At 35.0% G+C, this 16,661-nt stretch overlaps 1 protein-coding gene across 1 annotated transcript in view; it reads right to left on the bottom strand.

Moving 5' to 3' along the window:
- CCDC178 (coiled-coil domain containing 178) overlaps positions 1-16,661 on the bottom strand; it is a 403,099-nt gene that overhangs the window by 26,116 nt on the left and 360,322 nt on the right. The window contains 1 exon segment of the mRNA XM_040632379.1: positions 16,437-16,571. Coding sequence (XP_040488313.1) covers positions 16,437-16,571 — 135 coding nt within the window.

Genomic DNA, 16,661 nt, shown 5'->3' with positions numbered 1-16,661 from the left:
TGGGAAAAGCTAATTAAATTAAATGTCTAAATTTTAAAACCAGTGTCTTTAAATAAGATAATCTGCTTTGCAACCGCGGTTAGCATTTCAATAGATGCATTTATAATCTATGATATGTCTATCAACACGTTTGCTGGAGCTGTGTTGAAATATCATAATTATTTCAGGTAATGACAAAAACAGAGGGACTTCCATGAAGCAGCTTTGTTTTAGTAAAGTAACTGTCTCCAAATGTGTGATACAGAATGAAGTGTGTACTATAAAACGATAGATGTTTGACAAAATCAGGACCTGGTGGCAATAATTGAAGCAGGTTCATATTCAGTAAAGCACACAGAGGCTTATATATCCCCCCCAATATAATTACGGTGTCCTGTAATATTTCCTCATGATTTTACTGTCCCAGATTGACTAAGTGTGTGGGTCTGTGACTTTCCTTCTTTCTAGTGGAGTGACTCAAACAAAGGCTCACTCTGAAGAAATCTTGAACTGATTTTTCATTAAGAGGGATCAGAAGTAGAAATCATAGACAAGGTATTAGTTCAAAGATTCATTACTTGAATGAATGAGTCTTTGGACAAATCTCAGCTTCTCTACAACTCAGTTACCAATTCCCCTAAATAGGGCAACAGGTCCTCATCTCCCATCAGAGAGGGTTGTTATAATTCACAAATCAGATACGCATGAAGAAACCTGTTATGTAAATATAATGTAAATTTACCTATTATATTTGCATAAATCTAGTTCATTTCGGAAGGTCATCAGAATTAGTTCAGAAAAAATATATATTTTTACCAACTGAGGGATATGATGTAGAAGAAATGAATGGGAAGAGTTGTCAAGACAATCTTTGGTCAACATGCTAGATTATTTTCCCCTTAAGGTAGTATGTGCAGATCCATACACGAATAAATGCCCAAAGGTAAAACTTCTTTTACTGTGTTGGATTGAGATAGAAAATGCAGTGCAGTATACTTTAGTTCTCACCTCATGTACACTTAATATAAAATTAAAAAAAAATATTGGGAGTTGTTTATCTTAACTCTATAATATCCTGTTCCCACATTAAGGTTTAGTGAGTTACTTTCTACATCTTCATAATTTTCTATCTTTGATAGACTTGGCACCATTTGTGAATAAGTCTACTTCAAATCTTTTTTATATTTTAAAATCTTATCCTAATATTTTCTTCTTGTTAAAACTGCTCTGTTCATTGTTCTATAATCTTGATACTCTTGGATGAAAAATCATGTGTCTATTAATCTTCCATCAAAGCAGCATCATTATATAATGATGATGCTAAGTTGTATGAAAAATACCTACTGGATATGCTCCATTAGTCACTAATTTTCAAACTTAAAGTTCTGTCTTTGAAAAACTCCTCTCCCCCACACCACTGACATGGCTCCTCCACTTGAAAAATGTACTGTCTGTATAAAGTGAATTTTTTAAAAAATAAAAATGCTGGGTATTATTTTGTTTAGGTCCAAGGAAAAAATCAGAACACATAAAAATTATGTCTTTCTCATAAAACCAATCATAAATATGCTTACTTTATTTCAAAGTAAAAAGTACTACACTCTGATTTTATCATGTTATTTAGCAGAGTAAAGACAGAAGCTAATTTAATTCTTGGAACTTAATATTGACAAATGCTTTATTAACATCCTGAATTTACACCACACTGATATATGTGTGAAATGAATGTTTCCATATCTTAGACATCAGTATTTGAATTGAGGGTTCTCCTTTGTTTATCTTCAAATGGAAGAAAGATACGTGATTGAATGCTACCATTTTACCCACATGCAGTCATAGATGTTATCAGAGAGAATCTTCTAGATATTTTGAGAGGTGAAAGAGTCAGAAGACCAATACCATACATGACAAAGAATGAAAGAGTGAAAGGTTATGAATGGAGTGGAAACCACTTTGAGGGAAACAAGAAGTATATGTGAAGCTCTTAAACACATTCAATTCAATCATCTGGCAGTCAAGTCAACACACGAAATAATATTGCCTAGGTTACACTAACAGTTAAGAAGAACTTCATTTATTCATTTATTCCAAATCTTTATTAGGATGCTCCTAGCTGCTATCCTAGGTTCCACATGCTAAATGCTGTTAGGGGCGCACGAAGATATGGCCCTCATCATGTCTTTGAAGGTGTTTTGTATTCTTTCTACCTTAGCCCCATGATCCACCCATAGAGGCCTTCTAATTCGACCCAAAGGGAAGTATTCAGCTTCATGCCTCTCAAATTGTCAGTTCCATCACATGTGTTAAGCTTTCACGAATTTAACTATGTTCAAAATATTTTCTAATTTCTTTTATAATTGTCTTGACCCACATGATTAGAAGTGTGTGACTTATTTGAGAAATTTTTCAAATATCTTTCAACTATTGATTTCTGCTTATTTCATTGTAGTCAGACAACATATTCTTTACTACTTCAATTCTTTTAAATTTATTGAACTTGCTTTATGACCCAGGATATAGTCTATATTTGGAAATGTTCCATATGCACTTTAAAATAATGTATATTCAGTTATTGTTGAATCGAGTGTTTTATAAATGTCAATAAGGTCTAGGTGGTTGATAGTGTTGTTCATTTCTTCCATATCCTCACCGATTTTCTGTCTGTATGTTCTATTAATTCCTGAGAGGAGTATTACAGTCTCAAATTATAAAAAAAAACTCAAATTATAATAATGCATCTTTTTATTTCTACTGTAATTTTTCTCAATATTTGTCATACTGAAATTTTTTATTAGATGCATACACATTTAGAATTATTTTATGTGCTTGATAAACTGATTCTTTCTCTTAATGAAATGACCCTCTTGATCCCTGGTTATAGTTTTAATTTTGAAGTTTAATTTGTCTGATATTAATATAGCCTCGCCAACTGTATTATGCTTGGTATTGCATGGCATGTCTTTTTCTATCCTTATACTTTTAACCTATCAGTGTCTTCATAGTGCATCATTTATACACAATTAAATTTGAGTCTTCTCTGTTTATATAATGTGATTGTATCTCTTTTTTGATTGGGATTCTTAGTCCACTTATGTTTAATATAACTTTTAGTATGGTTATATGGTCATATAACCATATGGATAGAGAATTTTTTTGCTGGATAGAGAATTCTGAGGTTTTTTTTTCTTTTAACAGTTTAAAGATGTTCTTCCATGTCTTTTGGCCTCCACAGTTTCTGAGGAGATGTTAGAGGTAATTTCTGATTTCCTTTCCTCTGGATGGCTTTACATTTTATCTTTATTTTTAATTTTCATAATCTTTAGTTTTCAAATGTTGACTACAATGTAAATGTCTTTGGGGGGGGTTCTTTTAGTTTATTTGGATCTATATTTCATGTTTTTCACCAAAAAGCGTATTATTTTTATACTTTTTATGGCACTCCCCACTGGTAACCTGATAGGCTACACTAATAACATGAGAAGAAATACTTGAGAAGAGAATACAAAAATTTTATCAAACTTGGTTTGATAAATGGCCAGTAATAATTTACTGAATGTTCAATGCATGCCTCTAAGACCAAACCTAAATTAGACTGTTATTTGTGACCTTATTTAAGACCTTACTTTATCTCTTGTCTTTCACTGCCTTCCTCTGAGACAATCTAATCTCAGTAACAAACACACAGAAAATTGCCACAGTATAATCGTTTAAGAGCAGGTATCCTATAGCTGAACTGTTTGGGTCTCTAAATATTATCTCTTCTGTTGCTATGTGACCCTGGGCAAAATATGTAACCTATGTGTGCTTCAATTTCTTCTTCCATAAAATGGGGACTATGAGAGCACCTCCAAAGGTTCTTCAAGAATTAAGTGAATTAAAATTTATAAAGCACAGAGGACAATGTTTGGCACATAGTGAGGATGAGATAAATGCCTTGTTAAGGAAAGAAAAGAAAAGAAAATCAAGAAACAATGTCTATTCCACAGCCACGGAATCTGTTTTCCAAGTCCTTTATACTTCCTCTACTCTAAAATGTTCCCCTCCCTCCATCTCATGCAATGTTCCTCCTTCTCTATTTATATTCAGTTACTCATTCCTGGAAGCCTGTTTCAAGTCCCATCTGTTTTACAAAGGTATTCCTCTGAATTCAGGCCTAAGTAGCTTTCTCCACTTCCTGGCCATGTTTATTGCCTATACCTAGTGATACAACCATTTAACTAGTTATTTTCTAGTATTTTGTATATCTACGTCTTCACTTTGTTTCTGATTTTCCCTGTACTACATTTTATTCCTTAATAATATAGAATTAGTTGTCATTTCCCCTGTATCCTATGCACTAATCCATTTTATTTTCACATATCTTTGTTCAAGCCATTTCCTCTTTCTATAAACCCCTGCCCATCTTTTGTTGATGTCCCCTCACCTGTCAAGATTTTATTTAGGAGTTAACTCCTTCAGAAAACTAACTTTACATTGGCAGGTTGGGCTAAGTGTCCTTCTTGCCATCATTTATATTTACACAACATATTGCATCTGCCTCCTCTATGATATCACAAGCTCTTTGAAGACAGATTATATCTTTCACCTTTGGACTCTCAGTGTCTAACAAAATGCCTTTCATATAGAAGGCACCTACCAAAAATGTGTCTTGAAATTAATATTCTTCAACTTAACTGTAATTTGCTTAAGGTCAAAGACCATGATGTATATTATATGCATTATATTGGTATTCTAAAAGTACAAAGTAAAATTAGTGTTTCAATATGTTATAGAAATTTACATCCTTCCCCTCATCAAACAAAATAGAATTCTAAAGGTGTACTTTCAGCATAGAAAGATAGGGAAATAATCAGTCCAAAAGGTAGGAGAATAGAAGAAATCAGCTTAGGTGTTCTTAGGTGTTGTGAATCTAGTTCCTTGAATTCCCAAGAGTTTGAAATGATGTCAGACATGGAGTTGCAAGTTTCTGAAGGTAAAAAGACTGGAATGTATAATTGCCCGGGAATTAATTACAGGCCATTGTAGTGTTATTTATTGGCCTAATTTCAATATTGTTGTATCTAAAGGAATAGGGATGCCTGAAGAGAAGGACAGAGATGAGGGTAACAGCTGGTCAGTGGAGTACTCAAAACACATGCAACATTTATTGATTAAGTTCTCCATATTCTATGCATATGGTTTGTGGCACCGACAAAAAAATTGCAATAGTGACTCCAAAGATCATTGACCACAGATCACCATAACAAGTATAATTATAAGGAAAAAGTTTGAAATACTGTGAGAATTATCAAAATGTGACACAGAGACACAGCGTGAGCAAAAGCTGTTGGAAAATGATGCTGATAGACTTGCTCGATGCTGTGTTGCCACAAACCTCCAATTTGCAGAAAACATAATTATTTGCAAAGTGCAATAAAGTGAAGTGCGATAAAATGAGGTGTCTATATTTCAGAAAATTTGAAGAGAATTTGCTAATATTTCCCATCATGTCTGTAAATGTTTATATTTTTCTCTGAATTTCAACCAGTTCTTGCTTGGTATATTTGAAGTTATGCTGCCATGTGCATTAAGATTCATGATTGAGGGGCTCCTGGGTAGCACAGCGGTTAAGCGTCTGCCTTCGGCTCAGGGCATGATCCCGGCGTTATGGGATCGAGCCCCGCATCAGGCTCCTCCGCTATGAGCCTGCTTCTTCCTCCCCCACTCCCCCTGCTTGTGTTCTCTCTCTCGCTGGCTGTCTCTATCTCTGTCAAACACATAAATAAAATCTTAAAAAAAAAGATTCATGATTGAAATCTTAATTGGTTGTATATTTTATCCACATGAAATATCCATATTTGAGTGTTTAAATCCTTTTTGCTTCAAATGTCTCTTTTTAAATTAGAACTTCTTTTTTTGTCTATGCTCTTCACTTGGTTTCTATTTGTCTCAGGTGCATCTCTTCTAAATGAGATGGAATTTCCTTTATGACCAATCTGTAAATCTATAACTTTAAACAGTGCAATGAAACCATTTGCAGTTATTATGATTACTAATATATTGGGAGAAAACTATCAGTTTGTTCTCTATAGTTAAGAGTCTGTTTCTTGGTTTGTCTCTTTTTCCTTTACTGACTTATTTTGTTTCTTAAATTCCACATTTGAGTGAAATCATATGGTATTTATCTTTCTCTGACTGACTCATTTTGCTTAGCATTATAATCTCTAGCTCCAGCCGTGTCGTTGCAAATGGTAAGATTTCATTCTTTTTTAAAATAGCTGAATAATATTCCACTGTATCTATATACCGCATCTTCTTTATCCATTCATCTATTGATGAACACCCGGGCTGCTTCTATAGTTTGGCTATTGTATATAATGCTGCAATAAACATAGGGGTGCATGTATCCCTTTGAATTAGTGGGTTTTTAAAAAAATTTTGGGTAAAAATCAGTAGTGTGATTACTGGGTTGTAGGGTAGCTCTATTTTTAATTTTTTGGGGAAACTCCATACTCTTCTCCAGAGTGGCTGCACCAGTTTGCATTCCCCCCAACAGTGCATGAGGGTTCCTTTTTCTTCACATCCTTGTCAACACTTGTTTCTTGTTTTTTTCGATTTTAGCCTTTCTGACAGGTGTGAGGTGATGTCTCATTGTAGTTTTGATCTGCATTTTCCTGATGATGAGTGATGTTGAGCATCTTTTCAAGCATCTGTTGGTTATCTGAATGTCTTCTTTGGAGAAATGTCTGTTTGTGTCATTGGATTGGATTATTTGTTTATTGGGTGTTGAGTTGTATCAGTTCTTTATATTTTGCATATGAACACTTTATCAGATATGTCATTTGCAAATATCTTCTCTCATTCAGGAGGCTGCTTTTTAGTTTTCTTGATTGTTTCATTTACTGTACAGAAGCTTTTTATTTTGATGTGGTCCCAGTAGTGAATTTCGGCTTTTGATTCCCGTCTCAGGACACATTTCTAGAAAAATGTTGCTATGGTTAATATCACAAAAATTGCTGTCTGTCCTCTTTTCTAGGATTTTTATGGTTTCAAGTTTCACATTTAGATCTCTAACCCATTTTGAATTTATTTTTGTGTATGGTGTAAGAAAGTGGGCTAGTTTCATTCTTTTGCATGTAGCTGTACAGTTTTCTTAACACCATTTGTTGAAGAGACTATCTTTTCCCCATCAGATATTCTTTCCTCCTCCACGAAAGTTTAATGAACATATAAGTGTGGATTTACTTCTGGGTTTTCTATTCTGTTCCATTGATCTATGTGTCTATTTTTGTGCCAGTACCATTGTTTTGATCACTACAGCTTTGTAATGTAACTTGGAATCTGGAATTTTGATACCTCTAGTTATGTTTTTCTATTTCAAGATTGCTTTGGCTGTTTGGGGTCTTTTGTGGTTCCATATAAATTTTAGGAATGCTTGTTCTATCTAGTTCTGTGACAAATGCTGTTGTTATTTTGATAGTGATTGCATTAACAGTAGATTGCTTTGGGTGGTATAGACATTTTAACAATATTTGTTCTTCCAATCCATGAGCATGGGATGTCTTTCCATTTCTTTGTGTTGTCTTCAATTTCTTTCATCAATACTTTATAGTTTTCCAAGTACAGGTTTTTCACCTCTCTGGTTAAGTTTATGCTTAGGTATTTTATTATCTTTGGTGCAATTGTAAATGGGATTGTTTTTTAAATTTCTATTTCTGCTGCTTCATTATTGGTGTATAGAAATGCAACAGATTTATGTACATTGATTTTATATTCTGAAATTATTGATTTCATTTATTAGTACTAGCAGTTTTTTTGGTGGAGTCTTTAGGGTTTACTATATATTGTATCATGTTATCTACAAATAGTGGAAGTTTTACTTCTTCCTTACCAATTTGGATGCCATTTATGTTCTTTTTTGTTACTGACTTCCAGTAGTATTTTGAATAAAAGCGGTGAGTGAACATCCTTGTCTTGTTCCTGACCTTGGGCAAGGTGCTCAGTTTTTTCCCCATTGAGCAAGATGTTTGTTGTGGATTTTTCATATAAGGCAATTATTGTGTTGAGGTATATTCCCTCTAGACCTACTTTGTTGAGGATTTTTATCTTGAATAATGTACTTTGTCAAATCCTTTTCCTGCATCTATTGAAATGATCATATAGCTTTCATTCTTTCTCTTATTGATGTGATATATCACGCTGATTGATTTGCAAATATTGAACCACCCCTGCACACTGGGGATAAATCCCACTTGATTGTGGTGTATGATTTTTTAAATATATTGTTGGATTCAGTTTGCTAATATTTTGTTGAGGATTTTTGCATCTATGTTCATCAGAGATATTGGTCTGTATTTCTCTCTCCCTCTCTTTTGTGGTGTCTTTATCTGGCTTTGGGTAATATTGGCCTCATAGAATGAGTTTGGAAGTTTTCCTTCATCTTCTGCTTTTTGGAATAGGTTGAGAAGAATAGGTATTAACTCTTTTTTAAATGTTTGGTTGAATTTGCCTGTGGGGCCATCTGGTCCTAAACTTTTGTTGGGAGTTCTTTGATTACTGGTTCAATTTCATTGCTGGTAAACAGGTATTCCAATTTTCTATTTCTTCTGCTTCAATTTTGGTAGGTTATATTAGGAATGTATCCATTTATTCTAGGTTGTCCAATTTGTTGGCATATAATATTCTGTATTATTCTCATATAACTGTTAGTATTTCTGTGGTGTTGGCTGTTATTTCTCCTCTTCATGATTTTGTTTATTTGAATACCCCCCTTTTTTTTCTTTTTTGGATGAGTATGGTTAGAGGTCTATCAATTTTGTTGATATTTGGAAAGAACCAGCTCCTGGTTTCTTTGCTCTGTTCTATTGTTTTTTAAGTTTCTATATCATTTATTTCTGCTCTAATCTTCATTATTCCTTCCTTCTGCTGGTTTGGGGTTTTGTTTGTTGTTTTTTTTTTTTCTAGCTGCTTTAGGTATAAGTTTAGGTTGTATATTTGAGATTTTTTCTTGTTTCTTGAGGTAGAAACTTCTTGCTATAAACTTCCTTTTTAGAACTGCTTTTGCTGCATTCCAAAGATTTTGGACCATTATGCTTTCATTTTCATTTGTTTTCATGTAATTTTTAATTATTTATTTAACTTCTTGGTTAGTCCATTCATTGTTTAGTAGAATGTTATTTAACTTTCGTGTATTTGTATTCTTTCCAAATTTTTTTCTGGTGGTTGATTTCTAGTTTTATAGTGTTGTGGTCAGAAATGATGCATGGTATGACTTTGATCTTTTTGAATTTTTAGCCTAAAATGTGGTCTATTCTGGAGAATGTTCCATGTGCACTTGAAAAGAATGTGTATTCTGCTATTTTAGAATGGAATGTTCTGAATATATCTGTTAAGTCCATCTGATCCAGTATATCATTCAAAACCACTGTTTCCTTGCTGATATTTCTGTTTGGATGATCTGTCCACGATACAAGTGGGGTGTAAGTCCCTTACTATTATTCATTACTATCAATTAGTTTCTTTATGTTTGTTTTTAACTGTTTTATGTATTTAGGTGCTCCCATGTTGGGTGCATAAAAATTTACAATTGTTATATCTTGTTGGATTGCCCCCTTTATTATTTTATAGTGCCATTCTTTGCCTCTTGTTACACTCTGTGTTTTAAAATCTATTTTGTCTGATATTAGTATTGCTACCCTGGCTTTCTTTTGACATTCATTTTAATGCTAAATATTTCTTCATCTCACTTTCAATCTGGATGTATCTTTAGGTCTGAAATGAGTCTCTTAAAGGCAGCACATACATGGGTCTTGTTTTTTTAATCCACTCTGTCTCTTGATTGGAGCATTCAGTCCATTTACATTCAAAGTAATTATTCATAGATGTGTATATATTGCCATTTTATTACTTGTTACGTGGTTGTTTTTGTAGTTTTTCTCGATCCTTTCTTCTCTTGCTCTCTTTCATGGTTTGTTGGCTTTCTTTAGTGATATACTTGGATTCCTTTCTCTTTATTCTTTGCATATCTATTACTGGTTTTTGATTTATGGTTACCATTAGGTTTGTATATAACATCTTCTGCATATAGTAGTCTATATTAAGTTGATGGTTGCTTAAGTTGGAACCCATTCTTTACTCCTCTCCCCTAGATGTTTTAGGTATATGGCATCATATTTTGCATCCTTTTATTTTGTGAATCCCTTGACTGATTTTTATAGATATACTTATTTTACTCCTTTTGTGCTTCCAACTTTTTATACTCTCACTATGGTCTTTCCTTTCCACTCAAAGGGCCCCCTTTAATATTTCTTGTAGGGCTGGTTTAGTGGTCATGACTCCTTTAGATATTGTTGGTCTCAGAAACACTTTGTCTCTTCTATTCTGAATGACTGCATTGTAGGACAGAATATTCTTGGCTGTAGATTTTTCCCTTTCAGCACTTTGAATATATCATGCCACTCCCTTTTGGACTGCAAAGTTTCTGCTGAAAAAAATCTGCTGATAGCATTATGGGGTTTCTCTTGTGACTGTCTTCTTTTTTCTCGCTGCTTTAAAATTTTTTTCTTTATTACTATTTTTTGCCATTTTAATTACTACGTGTCTTGGTATGGACCTCCATGTGCTGATTTTGTTGGGGGATCTCTGTGCCTCCTGGATCTGGACATCTGTTTCCTTCCCCAGATTAGGAAATTTTTCAGCTATTATTTCTTCCAATACATTTTCTGCCCCTTTTCTTTCTCTTCTTCTGGGATCCCTATAATATGAATGTTATTAAATTTGATGGAGTCATGGATTTCCCTAAGTCTATTCTCATTTGCATAATCCTTTTTCCTCTCATTTGCTCAGCTTGATTACTTTTCATTACTCTGTCTTCCAGGTCATTGATTCGTTCCTCTGCTTCCTCTAGCCTGCTATTTATTCCATCAAGTGTATTTTTAATTTCATTTATTGTATTATTCATCTCTGATTGATTCTTTTTAATCTCTTTGTTAAGGGTCTCACTGATGTCCTCCACTCCTTCTCAAGTCCAGTGAGCATCTTTATGATCATTACTTTAAATTCACTATCTGGCATAATACTTACATCCATTTTGCTTAGTTCTCTTGTTGTGGTTTTGTATGGTTCTCTCATTTGGGACATATTCCTCTGTCTCTTCATTTTGTCTGCTCTGTGTCTGTTTCCTTGTGTTAGGAAAGTCACCTACATCTCCTGCTCTTGAATGTGATGGCTTTATGAAGAGATCCTATAGTGCCCTGCAATTCAATATCCTTTGTTCCCCAGGATCTGGCACTTCAGGGAGTGTCTCCTATGTGTGTTGCATCTGCCCTTCTGTTGTGTCCTAGACAATTTTTCCTTCAGTCCAGTCATTTTCAGAGGCTCTCTTTGCCTGTTGTGGGCCATGTGTGGTCACTGGCTGGGTGGGGTACATTTTAACAAGGTGTGCACTGGTCTGCTTGTGAAACGAGGTCTGCTGCCACTGCCACCGTGGCTGCTGGAACTGAGGTCCCATAAAATGGCTGGGTTGGGAGATGAGGTGTTGGTGGGTTTTGTGCTGGTCTTCTGGGGGAGGAGAATTTCAGCACCTGGACTGAAGCAAGAGTGACTGGGAACGGTGAATACACAGAAGTGTGGGGTCAGGGCTTGGTGTAAGCAAGTTAGGTAGTCAGTGTTGGCACCATGCTGGTCTGCTCAGGTGGCCCTGTGTTTATGTTTGGAGGTGGGGGAGGGAAATGATGCCTTCAGCTCCTCTGTTCCTGAGGGGTCTCCCTGTGATCACTGCCTCTCTGGCCATGCTCTGAGGTGAGTAAATAACTCTCCCTCCTGTATGCCCCTGGCATTTTTCAAACTTCTGCTTCCATGCTATCTCCATGGGCTTTTGTCATGCTGTCTCCTTAAGGGTAGGGACTCTACTGCCTAATGCCCTCCAGGCGTTCCTGGAGCTGAACCCACTGATTTTTAAAATCTCATGTTTTAAGTACTGGTAGTCGTACAAACTCACAACAGTCAGCCCTTCTCATTTTCAAAGTCAAATGTTATAGGGATTTATCTTCCCTGTGAGGGCTTTCCAGTGTGATAGTCTGCTTTTTCCCCTTCTCCACACCATGGTCTCCCTCCCCACTGCTGACAGTCACAGTCTAGTCTGATTCACTCCCAAACTTCATTTTCACCCTTCCTACCTTCTTTGATGTGGCCTCTTCTCTACCTTTAGTTGTGGAGTTTGTTCTGCCAGGCTTCAGGTTGGTTTCTGGCTTATTCATGCTGATGTGAGTGTTATTTAGTTATATCTGTGGGACAAGGAGAGCTTAGGGTCCTCCTACTCTGCCATCCTCCCAGCCTCAAACCAAGTGATTTTAGATTTTTATCCTGTGTTTTTTTCTGGCCTTTTTTCATTTACATAGCTGTTTTCCAGAAATAAGAAATTGGTCTGTCCCTTACATATTATGTGTGTGTGTGTGTGTGTGTGTGCATGTACAAATGTCTGAAATGACTAAACACCTTACTTCTGTGCCATCAAAATTCTTGGCAAAGCACCCAGAGAATGCTTTTGTTTATTAATGTACAGAAATGTAGGCACCTCGAGCTTGAAAGACCTTTGAGGTTATCACATTAAATCTTAATAAACCACTTCACCAATTCACATAATAATCAATTCACTCAACAAATATTTTTGAGCACTTATGTATTACAAACTGTAGCTGGTGCCAGGAGGATAAAGATGAGCGAATAAGACATGCTTGTCAATGGAGAAGGCTCACATTCTAGTGGGTGAGGACATACAGACCACACACAAACGTGTGTGCAGGAGGTCAGGTGACCATTCCAGGGGTGCAGACTGAGAAGGTGCTCTCTGGGCTTCTCTTGTCCAGTTTTCTTTCCCTCAACAACTGCAGTGCTTCTGCTTGAGCACCAGCAGTGCATGGTTGGAGAGCAAATGTTTTCCTGTCGAGCCCAAACCCACCATCTTGTCTCTTCCATCGTGGTCCAGGTGTTGCCAATCTTCACTTAGTCCTTTAGATGTTTTTCCTTCCAAAGTTTTCCTTTTACAATTAAACATTCTAAATTTGTGTATTTCTCCCTCTTCCTGTTTTCTATTAGATTGCTGCTTTCTAGTATATCAACATGGCCCTTAAACTATACTTTCCAAACCTTTATAAAATACTGCAGATAAACTCAACTTTTGAAAAAGTGCAATGAGACTATCATCTTCTTTAATAAGACAAAACATTTGTGCCTTTGAAGTCTAAGATCACATGAACATGTTTGCCACATCACATTCTCTTATTTAAATGATGAGTTAATATCCAGTATTTTTTCCAAATAAGATGCCAAAGGGGTATTAAAAATCACAGCATTAAATAAATTAAAAGGAGAAAAATAATGCAATGATAGTACCTTATATGGGCTGAGATGTGAGGTCAGGACCATAAAATATGCCCTACACTGTCAGATTCAAGAAATCTCATGTGTTTGCCAGAGCTGCAACATAGCATTGGTCTTAAGATGGTAGTAGCTCACTTTGGCTCATGTTAAAATTCCAGTCAACTAAAATTCCTATATATACATTTTTTAAATAAATGGCTTCAATGTCAAATACACCAATACTTTATTCCAGTTATAGTTCATCTTACTAGTTTCTGTTTGATTATGTTATTCAAAAGCTTATGTGGCCCACCTGGTTTTCTGCCCTCTGCAGATTTACCAGTTACACTTTTTTTTGGATAGTCCTGCAATTGCTTCAAGTTCAAGGGTGAAACAAAGTTTCCTTTTTCTGCTTGACGTTTATTTTGAATTTATTTTGCTCAATACCAGTTATATACAATTTACTTTTTAAATATTCATCAGATGATTTTCTCATGAAATAATTCACTAATATCTTTTTTAATAATTCACTAATATCTTATGGCATCTTTTTAATACTAACCTTCAAAATATAAAACATTAGATTCCATAGTATTGACATGCTACTAAATCATATGAAAATAGAGACCAATAGCAACTGGTCTGTTAAGCAATTTTTAGCCATGTTGGCTCAAATTGTAGAGACTGATACCTGCAGACTCACTCTGCAAACATACTAAATCACTCTATCATGTTTTCATTTAAAAAATTTTGAGGGGCACCTGGAGGCTCAGTTGGTTAAGTGTCTGCCTTCAGCTCAGGTCATGATCTCAGGGTCCTGGGATGGAACCCCGTGTCAGGCTCCCTGCTCAGCGGGGAGTCTGCTTCTCCCTCTGCCCCTCTCCCTGCTCATGCTCTCTCTCTCTCTCAAATAAATAAATAAAACTTAAAAAAATAAAATAAAAAATAAAAAAATGTTGATATAATAAGTGAAAACAAGACAGTCATGGGATTAATGGCCTTGCTATCATACACACTAAAAACCAACTAAGCAAACAATGAATCATGGAACACTACATCAAAAGCTAATGATGTACTGTATGGTGATTAATATATCATAATAATAAAAAAATAAAAATAAATAAAAACCACCTGTGCAAGAACTGAACTAATTTCACTGATGATGTACAGTAGGAGGCAAAGAAAAGGAAGGTGCTCAGGAAGGATTTTGTAGAGGAGATGTTTGATTTGAGTCTGATGTTCTTTAACAGGTAAGATAATAAGAGTATTACAAAAAGAGGTAAGAGTCTAGGTGCAGGAAAGGAGGAAGGAGTTAAATAAGAGGTTTCATACTAGAGGAATTTTGGAGCAGCTGATATAGACTTTAAGGAACTAATCTGAAGAGAGATAAAGCTGGGAAGTTTAGCAGGAACTGGGTCATGACTCATTGTGCACCATGCTGAGGGTTTAGGAGTTGAGTTTTTCAGAGGATTGCCCATGTTTCTATAGTTCAAGATCCTGAAAATTATATTTCAATATTTCTATTAAAAGCCAAAATTGAAATATTCTAAATTGAAGTCATCTCCATCAGGTAAGAATCCACTAAATTATGTTCCTCAAGTTCCCCAAATACAATCCAACCTTGTTACGGTGTCTCTAGAAACAGAGTAGTTGTGTCTTTCTACTGATACTATCCTATCATTTCTAATTCTTCATTTCCACTCTTATATAGGAGCCATCAAAATAAGTAACTTAAAATCAAATTTGGTAAAAAAATTGCATTGGTGGATTACTAATAAAAAATTAGAATAAGGATTATTGCAGGTTATGGGTTGAGAGTTCACTTGACCGATATCCAAAGTTTCTACTGACATTTTCAATATTTCCAAATACACCCTAATTTACAATGAGGATATATCATTTAAGAATGTTTACACTTAGGCAGAAGTATGAGATTTTTCTAAAACAATAAACAGAACATGCAAATCACCTTTGAATATTTAAAAGGGAATCACAAGTTATAGGCACTCCATAATTTTTAATGTACTATCTGTTAACAGACTTCTAAGAAAAAAAAAACAAACCAAAACAAGCTCCTGACTTCAAAAATGCTGCAATTGTAGCTTAAGCTCTACCTTTTCAAAACTTTAAATTTCTATTATTTTATATTTTTGTTATAGTCCATTCAAAAATAGTCACCAGTAAAAATGAAATTTGAAATAGCTTTGGAAGTGTTTTGCAAAATCCTTAGATTATGGTAAATTATGCATCATGAAATGCCCACGTAATTAAAATATTTAGAAAAAGATTTGGTTTGGTTAGGTCGGGATGCATTGTTTATGCTGCAAGTTAATGAAGATTATGGTTTTAAAGAGCATGCGCATTTCATTTTATAGAACAGGTACTTCTATTTTTTGTTTTTTAATAGAACAGGGTGGTATTTGTTTTCCTATGGGAAGTCGTGTTTTATGCATATTGTAACATTTCAAATAGTAAAATATTAATCTAAAAAATTTAATTTTCCCTAAGTAGTCTTTATATAGTTAATACGGGTTTTTAAAATAGATCAGAGTCTTAAAATAAAGACAACTGATCCACTAAGAGTTTTTATAGAGACAAACAGTAAAATTTCACATGCACCTGGAACCACAGTTATATTCTAATCCCAAATTGCTTATTTTTCAAATAGAGTTATCTCTGAATCTTTTTAGGAGGACAAGCCTCTTTCGAAATGGAAGGGGAAAGAAAACAGTTAAATAAAATAAACATAAGTGTCATTTTCACTGAAGTAGATTTCACACAAAAGCGACACAAGGCAACTGTCGACAGTATCTCTTAAACAGCAGAATGGCATCTGCAAAGCCTGAAGATTTGAAAATATATATTTATACCAAATGTGTTTATAAAAATCTGTTTTGAGGTTTGTGAAAAATAAGTTCAAGCTCCCTTTTCCCCCAAAGTATGCATGGTATATATGCTAACTTACCGAATTCATCCTTCATGCAATTCCAGTTTATTAAAGAGGTTAAAAATTTATAAAACTCTGATGGGATATGGTTTTAATGCTTCATCACACTACCCATCATTTGCTTTTCAATCTAGATCAGAATGATCTTTCCTACTTCCCTGCAATCACCTACCTGCACAGCTAATATTTTCTGAATACTCTCCTGAGAGTCTGTCTGGAACTTGGCCAGCCTCATCTGGCTGTAGAGGACCACCAGTTTGAAGTGCTTCTGCCACACCTTGTGTATCCTTCTTTGCAGCTGACAGACCTAAAGGGAAGAGGGAGGGGGAAAAAACACAAGTCAGAGTAGGAGAGGAAATTAATGGCAGTGTTCAAGAAGAATGATGGAGGGAAATAT

The sequence above is a fragment of the Ursus maritimus genome, unplaced genomic scaffold (assembly GCF_017311325.1).
Source record: "Ursus maritimus isolate PB19 unplaced genomic scaffold, ASM1731132v1 scaffold_18, whole genome shotgun sequence".
In the NCBI taxonomy this organism is placed as follows: Eukaryota; Metazoa; Chordata; class Mammalia; order Carnivora; family Ursidae; genus Ursus; species Ursus maritimus.
The sequence above is the reverse complement of the archived record's forward strand: the minus strand, read 5'-3'. Positions and strand labels throughout refer to the sequence as shown.